At 59.4% G+C, this 9,170-nt stretch overlaps 1 protein-coding gene across 3 annotated transcripts in view; it reads left to right on the top strand.

Moving 5' to 3' along the window:
* Positions 1 to 9,170, top strand: part of ZC3H7B (zinc finger CCCH-type containing 7B) — a 55,988-nt gene that overhangs the window by 30,814 nt on the left and 16,004 nt on the right. Inside the window, exons 7-13 of one of the 3 annotated variants that reach the window (XM_010830086.1) lie at positions 1,062 to 1,121; positions 4,016 to 4,058; positions 4,649 to 4,842; positions 5,255 to 5,576; positions 6,381 to 6,469; positions 7,264 to 7,363; positions 9,119 to 9,165. In XM_010830086.1, the coding sequence (XP_010828388.1) occupies positions 1,062 to 1,121; positions 4,016 to 4,058; positions 4,649 to 4,842; positions 5,255 to 5,576; positions 6,381 to 6,469; positions 7,264 to 7,363; positions 9,119 to 9,165 (855 nt within the window). Of the gene's footprint in view, positions 1 to 1,061; positions 1,122 to 4,015; positions 4,059 to 4,648; positions 4,843 to 5,254; positions 5,577 to 6,380; positions 6,470 to 7,263; positions 7,364 to 9,118; position 9,170 lie in introns of all 3 variants that reach the window. The other 2 variants (XM_010830078.1, XM_010830094.1) reach the window with 2 other exon arrangements.

Genomic DNA, 9,170 nt, shown 5'->3' with positions numbered 1-9,170 from the left:
TGGGGAGACGTGTAGAGGGGGGCCGGGGCCTTTGAGAGACATAGGTGAGGGGGGCTGGGGCCAGGCCAGGACAGAGGGGGTGACAGCAGGTAATCTTCCCTGTCTGTTGGCTGAAAGCCCTGGAACGGCTTTCAGAGCCTCTCGGAAGAGGAAAGAACAGCCAAAGCTCCCAGCTCACCCTAGACACCAGCTGTTAAAGCCTGCTCAGTCCCCTGTCCTGGCCGACCTTAACATCCCAGAGATGGCCTCAGTTGACACTGGTGTCCTTCAGCCTCCTGTTCTCAAATAACCCCCGTGTGGTGCATGTTTGAATTGTCGGTATCTGTTTGGCTCATTCACATCCACGTGTATTCATTTGGCTCCTACTTTGGGCCAGGAAGCCACATTCAGGAGAGGGTATGGCTCTAGAGTCTCTGCTGTGACCTGGAGCAAGTTAGTTCCTCTCTCTCCCCCTTCTTTTCCACATCTGGGATGTGGGGATAATCGTGTCCCCTCTCAGAGGGCTCAGTGAATTGCTGAAGCTGAAGTTCTAGTACTTTGGCCACCTGATGAGAAGTGCCAACTCCTTGGGAAAGACCCTGATGCTGGGAAAGACTGGGGGCAGGAGGAGAAGAGGGCGACAGAGGATGAGATGGTTGGATGGCGTCACCAACTCAGTGGATTCAAGTTTGAGCAAACTCCAGGAGACAGTGAAGGACAGGGAAGCCTGGTGTGCTGCGGTCCATGGGGTCACAAAGTGTCGGACACACTTAGCAAGTAAACAACAATAGAGGGCTCATGGGAGGATCACAGGGAGAGAGTGTTTGAGACTGTGCCGGGCACACACAGGAAGTGTGTGCCTAGAAGTCCTCTGCCCTGGTCGTGGTAGCAGGAAGAAAACATCCAAATGGAACTCACAGAGACAGGGTGGGCGACTCCCTGCAAGCCTGGGGGCAGGAAGCTTGGGAGGGCACCGCAGACCCCACCCGCCTGGTTGGGGCTCCTTTGCAGCCCCAGCTGGTAGGAGCAGCTGAGCACCTTTGCAGAATCGCCATCTCTTCCTGTCTCTCTCCAATCTCTGGCAGGAATTGGAAACCTTTTCTCTGCTCAGCAACGGCACTGCGGCTGGTGTGGCAGATCAGGTAGGATGGGGCAGGACCCTGAGCCGATCCCCACCATCTGTACCACTGCCCCGCACCCCACCCCCTGCCCAGGACCAGCCTATCTTGGTTCATCCATCATGAGAGCTTTGGGTTTGTTCTCGGATATAAACAACCTCAAGCAGCAGAGCCAGAGGCAGCACACTGAAGGGTTGGGCTCAATCTGTCCCCATTCTCACCACTGCAGCCAGTCCCTGCCTGGAGAAGTGGGGTGATGACAGCTTGGGCCTGCACCAGGCTCTTGAGGGCAGCCCTGGGACCCAGAGCACCTCCCCGCTCCCAGGAGGGGCCTCCTGGGACCACAGGGGCGGAGTGGGGGTATGGAGTGTGGCTGCGGTGCTGGGAGTGGTCCCTACACATTAGAGTCAGGGTTAGGTCACTGCAGGGGGACCGTTGGGGGTACCCTCACTTGTGGACCCCGAGAAAGAAGCCAATGGCAACAGGAAGAGTGGGAGTAGGACTGAGAGAGAAAGGCGGTTGAGATCGGACCACCAGGCCTTGTCTAGGGGGCGGGGCAGGGCCCTGCACACATCAGACCCCCCACCACCCACCACACAGGAACTGCTCAGGAGGACCTGGGGAGGGGGACGGGCTGTGAGAGCTGACCGTGGCTGGCGTCCCGCCTCCTTGTTGTACGTAGGGGGAAACTGAGCACAAGAGTGACGAGGGGACTTGGCCAGCGCCACACAGTAGGACAGCTCATTCACTCATTTACTCCAGACTCCCAGGGAACCCCTTCGTGGCTCTGGACTGCCGCTGGGCCAGAGCTGAGACAGGCATGTCCTTGCCCTTGGGCGCCTGGCAGGCTGCAAGGGAGGCACATGTGGACCTGCCTGTGTAGCGTTCAGGATGGTTTGTAACCAGAGTGGCTAGGTCTGCCGCATACCGGGTCTTCAAAAAAAATTTAAATTAAGGGAATGTCTTAGTCTGTTCTGGCCACTGTAACAGAATGCGGGGAATTTCCTGGTGGTCCGCTGGCTAGGACTTGGCACTTATTGCTGGGGCCCCAGGTTCCATCCCTGGTCAGGGAACTAAGATCTTGGCCATGTGGTATGGCCAAAAAAAACACAAAAAACAGTCATGTACTGGGTGACTTACAAATAAGAAATTTATTACTCACAGTTCTGGAGACTGGAAGGTCTCCTGCTGTCACTGGTGGCATGGCCTAAAGGAAATGACATCATGTCCTGGCCTTAGGTTCCCTCTGTAGAATGGAGATGACACTGGTGCCCGGGTCCCTGGATGGGTGTGTGGCTGGCATAAGGGAGTGCAATGCCCGAGGCAGGGCTGGGCCTGTCGGGTCTTTCCAGGGCAGTGTTGGGGAGCCCCTGCAGGTCCTTGGGGCCCATGAGGGGGTGTGTCTGCTCATCACAGCAGGCAGAGTGGCGCTGGGCAGACACAGCGGCTGCTGAGAAGACAGTTGTTGAATAACTGAATGATCATGGCCAAAGGGGCACAGCAGATATGGGTGGGATGCTCAGCTCCACAAGGGCCAACCCTCGGTGTCCACTGAGTCTGTAGCCAAGGGGTGCCGTGCATGGCAGTGGGCACCCCAGCCCCTGGCAAGCCAGCCACCCATCCCTGCAACCTTATGGATCCCCCACTACATATTGGTCACAGGGATGGGAGTCTTTAAGAAGCCCAGGCAGAGAGGATTCCACGATGGAGAGGACCCTGCCTCCCTGTGCTAGCATGGTGCCATGTATGCGTACACATGTGCACACGTGCACACACACCCCCACATCCACCACACACTCCCACACCCACATACCACCCCCTACACACAGTGGCCTGCAGACACGTGGGACGGAAGGGCAGGAGGGGCCCAGCTGGATCCCCTGACCTTCCAGAGGTCCCACTGAGATGCTGCATGTGAGCCTGGCCACTGGGCTCCCCACCAGATTCTCCAGTGTGGAGGTGCCAGCCAGGCAGTCATTCCCTGCGTGCCTGGGAGCAGAGATGGCACGAGCTGTGCCCACAGGGCGCTCCCCGTGGTTTGGAGACAGCAAGGCCCCGGGGCACTCTTGGCAGCCTGGGGAGCCAGACGCAAGGAGGACTGTGAGATCCAGGACCAGACAGAGCCTGAGGCAGCCTTGGCCTCCTGCTCACCTTGGACTTCGCAGAGCAGCCAGGCTGTGGGATGCCGGCAGGTGGAGAGGAGGGAGCCGCTCACTTGAGTGCCTGGAGGCAGGTGGGGAAAGGCAGGCCACAGCCCAGTGCTGGGCACGAGCCAGGCGAGTCCACTCGGGTCAGGCGTGGAGGCCGGTGGACGAGAACGCCAGGTTCCCCAGGCCAACCTCCTGGTGGCCTGGGTTTAAAAGTTGATGTTTCACATTCGACTGACACATGTAGCACTCCCTGTGTGTCGGGCACTATTCTAAGCTCTGTACAAATGCCACGTGATCTCATCATTTTAACAGCCCGGGGAGGAGGTGACTGTGCTGTCCTCATTTTACAGATGAGGAAGGGGGCCCAGAGAGGGTGGGGGACTTGGTCAGGCCCACAGCACAGGCTTGGGCCCAGCTTTTCCTCCAGTGGGAGGTCCGCAGGGGGCAGGGGAGTCCCACCTGGGCCAGTTGGGCCTGGGGCTATAACTGGGCGAGGGGACACTGGTCAATCAGGAGACTGGTGTTTTAGGCTTTGAGCTGTGACCTGTCCACGCCTGGCATGCACATGGAGGGCTCAGTAAAACACCCCCTTGTGACGGGCAAGGAACCAGCTCAGAGGTTGCGTCCCCTCCCTCTGAGGACACTCTGGTGAGAGGCAGACACAAGGCCCCTGACCAGCCGGCCTGGTGGTTAACACAAGCGGGCCACTCAGGGAGGGGCCCTCCCAGCCCGTGTCTGTCTGACCCGCCCCGTCCCCCTTCTCTACAGGGAACTTCCAATGGATTGGGCTCCATAGATGACATCGAAACAGGTAGTGTCCGTGATGCCAGACGACGGGGTGGAGATGCGCCCTGGGGAGAACTCAGCCCCCACCCCCCACGACCCCGGGAGGTCAGCCTGGTCAAGCCCCTGCAGATCCCTGGCCCTGCAGACAGGGCTCCTGGGGGCTCCCTGCCCTGGGGACTGCCTGAAGTACAAAAGAAAAGAGTGAGTGCAGGAAAACAGACTCCCCTACAGGGCGAGTCTCCAGCCTGGGAGGTATGGGGTCACCTCAGTGGGACCCAGGTGGGGGTCCACTTTTCTCGAAGTCCTCCTCTTTCTTTGTCTTCCTCACTGGCTTCCAGGAGGGGTCACAGTTACAAAGTGTCCTTGAGAGGGGGTGTTGCATACCCCAGAGGTGGGCACTGACCTGGCCCATCTGGGAGATGCCACAAGACTGAAGTCCCCTCTGCCAGCGAAGCCTCCCCGTGGGATCAGGCCACGGGGCAGACAGGGCTCCAGGCTCCGGGGAGGCAGGGGAGGAGGGCAGATGGTAGCTGAGGAGCCCCGGGCCCCGGGCCAGCTCCCCCATTCCCACCAGATGGGACTCCCTGCAGCTACTGAGCCCACCCCCATCCACAGACTGCTACGTGGACCTGCGAGGCTCCCCGGCCCCCCTCCCCTCCACCCCCACGATGCCCCTCTTCCCTCACGTTCTGGACCTGCTGGCCCCCCTGGACAGCAGCAGCAGGGCCCTCCCTGGCACTGAGAGCCTGGATGACTTCTCCGATGGGGACGTCTTTGGTCCAGAGCTGGATACCCTCCTGGACTCGCTGGTGAGCATGGCTGTCCCCTCCTGTTCCCAGAACCCCTCTCCCCACTCCCCGCTGGGACCCCATCACATCCTCACATCCCAGGTGAGGGGGAGGGAAGGCCCGCATCCATGTCACAGTGGGGAGACTGAGGCCTAGGGGAAGGCTGCTTGCGCTGGATGAAACAAGAAAAGTACAGATCACGCATCCAGGAGGGACTGAGGTCCGCCCTGTGGAACGGGCCTGGGCACTCGCATCTCGCTGGTGTTCTCCTCCAAGAGGGACTGAGGTCCGCCCTGCGGAACGGGCCTGGGCACTCGCATCTCGCTGGAGTTCTCCTCCAGGAGGGACTGAGGTCCGCCCTGTGGAACGGGCCTGGGCACTCGCATCTCGCTGGTGTTCTCCTCCAACTCCTCCCTCTGTTCCCACCTCACAGTCTCTGGTGCAGGGAGGCCTGCCTGGCGGCAGTGTGCCCAGCGAGCTGCCCCAGCTGATCCCCGTGTTCCCCGGCGGGACCCCGCTGCTGCCCCCTGTGGTGGGGGGCTCCATCCCCGTGTCCAGCCCGCTGCCCCCTGCCTCCTTCGGCCTCGTCGTGGACCCCTCCAAGAAGCTGGCGGCCTCTGTGCTGGATGCCCTGGAGCCTCCGGGCTCAGGGCTAGACTCCCTGGACCTGCTGCCATATTCGGAGACCCGATTGGATGCCCTTGACAGCTTCGGGTCATCCCGTGGTTCCCTGGACAAGCCCAGCTCCTTCCTGGGTGAGGCCTTCCACCACCACCTGAAAGTTGGCAAAATGCCATCTGTCTCTAGTCTCTGGAGAGTGCAGCTGGGATGACATCTCCTTCCTGGTCTGGGGCCCCTGGCTTTGCGTCTCCTGTAATGCCCACCACAGCGTGGGCCCAAGACCTCAGGGGCTGGGTGACTTGCTTAAGATCAACAGCAGGGCTGGTATATAGTCTGGTGCTCTCTGCCCAGCCTCCCAGGACCCTGGGATCGCCAGACTGGTGGGAGGATGATCCTGGGGCTGGGGGCAGAATGCAAGGCCATGGGTTCCTCCAGCACCACTCTGACCTAGGACCCTGCAAGGAAACAGACCTTCCTGGGCCTCTGTGGGACCAGTTTTCTGACAGACCTAGCCTAGAGTGCTCGCTGTTGATGGGAATTCCCAGGGGGCACAGATGGGCTTCACGGAGACTTCCTGGAGGAGGTGACAGCTAGCAGGATTGCCTGCCAGCCGACGGAGCGATGCTATGCAGGCCTGGTGTTGGAGGGTCTGGTGGATGAGCAGAGGTGTTGCCCACAGGGTGGGTGGGTTGGGGGGCCTTGAAGGCCTGAGGCTGGTCTCGGAGGACCGTGAGCCAAGCTGAGGAGCTCAGGCTTTCTCCCGGGGTCTATCAGGGCATAGAAGGTGTAAGCGCGGGGTGGATGTGCCTGAGCTGGGAGGCTTCTCTGTCCCCGGGCGATAGCTCACATAGGAGAGCATGTGTGGCCTGGATGGCTTCTCCAAGTTAGAAATACAGAAGAGAAATACAGAAACATAGAGGGCCCCTTACACCCTTCAGGACAGGTGACCCCTCTGTCTTCTCGCCCAGAGGACACCAACTCGCAGGACCATCGTCCCTCGAGCGGTACTCAGAAACCAGCCCCCTCGGTGAGTGACTCGGCCAGGATGGGTGCCCAGGTACCTCGTGCTCTCCGGGGGGTGGAGGCAAAGCCCTGTGGGCTCCAGAGTGGGGGTGAGCCCTCAGCGTGGGATGAGGTCCAGCAACCTCAAGAGCAGGTGGGCCAGAGATGGTCTCTTCCTGGCCCTTCCACACCCTTCCTGGCCTGGTGGCGTGCTGGGAGCAAGCAGAGGGCTTGGCCCTCGCTTTTCTGACCGGAGAGGACATCGAGACTCAGAGGATTGAGTGATCTCTCCAGGGTCATTAACATCCCATATCTCAGGATTCAGCCAGCTTTGAGTTGAAGAGAGCATCTGTCCAGGACTCAAGTGACCTAGAGTCTGGCCTCAGCCAAGACAGTAGCTGTGTGGCCCTGGGGAAGCCACCAAACCTCTCTGAGTTTTGCCTTCTTCCCATCTAATGAGGCTGTAGGGGCTTGGGAGAGAGGATGGGTTGCAGGGGCTGGTGGTGGGCTGTGCTTGGGCCCCAGTCAGGGCCACTCCTGTTCACTCCTTTTACGTTGGACTTTGACTCAAGGAAGGGTTCTAGGCCAAGGTCACTGTCACGCAGGCACCTTGACTAGGCTGAAGTAGCCCTGTTGGATTCTTGGATCATGTTACAAGGACCTCCCCGTCTGGGAGGCTGGGGGAAGGAGGAGGGTCCCAGGCTGTGGTTCGGCTCTTGAGTGGGATGGGGGGGATGTCACACTTCTGGTGCCCAGGCTGGCCCTGGTGGCTCCGGCCACTGTCCAGTGCCTAAAATGGCCAACCTCCTCCTGTTATAGCCAGAGCCTTCCATGCCGAACACCGCCTTGCTCATCAAGAACCCCTTGGCTGCCACCCACGAGTTTAAGCAGGCCTGTCAGCTGTGCTACCCTAAAACAGGTAAGGCCACACCTCCGTGCTCCACCCCTCTGCCCAGAGATAGCAGGGGTCTCAGGAGCGTAGAATCCCAGAATGACAGAACCCCGGTGCACCGGTCAGAGAGAAGTCTGGGAAGACAGAAGCCCTGCTGGCTATTTAGAGCAGCCAGGGATGTCAGGGAGAAGGCAATGGCACCCCACTCCAGTACTCTTGCCTGAAAAATCCCATGGGCAGAGGAGCCTGGTAGGCTGCAGTCCATGGGGTCGCTAAGAGTTAGACACAACTGAGTGACTTCACTTTCACTTTTCACTTTCATGCATTGGAGAAGGAGATGGAAACCCACTCCAGTGTTCTTGCCTGGAGAATCCCAGGGACGGGGGAGCCTGGTGGGCTGCCGTCTATGGGGTCACACAGAGCTGGACACGGCTGAAGTGACTTAGCAGCAGCAGCAGCAGCAGCAGGGATGTCGGGTGGGGCAGGGACTTTCAAAACTGCCAGAAAGGCTGGAGGGGTGGAAGCCAGGAGACACCATCGAGCCTGTAGGCTACTTCTTCACAAGCTGAGGCCCAGAAGTGGGGTATACTGCTCACACAGAGCTCAGGGGGCTGCTGGCTAGTATCACGGCTATCCCATAGCCCAGAGGCTGGTTCCTGGCTGTGGAAGGCAGGGTCTAGCTAGCTGCTGCAAACATATCTGCTGAGAAAGTGCAGCCTGCATCTCTGTCCACATTCACCTCTCCATCCAGCTCTCACTGGGTGAATTCAAACCTTGCCTAGAATCCAGAGGACAGAGGAGCCTGAGAAAGGTTATTTCCTGGGCTCCCTGCCCCTGAACCCAAAGGAGACTGTAGGAGCAATTCCAGCTAGGTACCTGGTGTTGGTAAACAATTTTCAACACACCTAGAATTTCAGATTTCTAGACTCAACATCATTTCATCTGCCAGAATTCCACAGTCCTGATGTTTCAGAATAATATTCTCTGGGTATCTCAGGGTTACAAATCTTCCCAGCCTGAAATTCTCCATCTCAGAGGGGCTGGAGTTGACAGGACCTCAGAGGTCATCTATTGCTGTCGTCCACCCCCTCCCCATCACATGCATATCACGCCTGCCAGAGTCATCCTGCGAAGGCCATGGCCCTACAGGGCCAGGGGACAAAACGCCGTCTAGCTGGGTGTCTGTGCCCACGAGGAGGTTTTTTTCCTTGTACGGAGTGCATCCCCTCCCTGATCCACAGTCCCCTGCTAGGGAAGCAGAGCTTTTGCCCACCAGGTGCTGGCCAGCCACGTCACGTAGGTCCCCATGAGGGACCTTGGTCCTTCTGGTCTCTTTGGGGAGACTCACCCCACTCTATTGTTGGGAGAGAGGAGTACCTTGGTCAGAAGACTCAGGAGGACCAGGGGAAAGAAGAAAAGGAGCAGGGGAGGGAGGCTAAGGAAAGCTGGCCATGCCTCCATGGGCAGGAAAAGGAGGAGATAGAGCCTGCTCTCTGCCGGCCTCTGTCTTCATCATTTGTTCCAAGCAGACACTGACATGGTCAGGCTCTCTGACTGGAGAGTCAGGGCGGTGGTGGAAAGGGGGTGGATGCTGAGAAGGGGCTCCTCAGAGGGGATCTTCGGCCAGCCCCAACACCCTGTCCGCAGGGAGCACAGGCAAGGAACTGGCGGGAGGCCCGGAGGAAGGAGGTGGGCTTCTAGGCAGCAGTGGGGTGGCCAGTCCCCCGTCCCCCTTCAGTTCTGCCTCCGGAACCGCAGTCCCGGACCTCCCTTCCCCCACAGGCCCCCGGGCAGGCGACTACACCTACCGCGAGGGCCTCGAGCACAAGTGCAC

The sequence above is a fragment of the Bison bison genome, unplaced genomic scaffold, assembly GCF_000754665.1.
Source record: "Bison bison bison isolate TAMUID 2011002044 unplaced genomic scaffold, Bison_UMD1.0 scf7180017858886, whole genome shotgun sequence".
NCBI lineage: Eukaryota > Metazoa > Chordata > Mammalia > Artiodactyla > Bovidae > Bison > Bison bison.
This window is presented reverse-complemented; position numbering and strand designations above follow the sequence as displayed.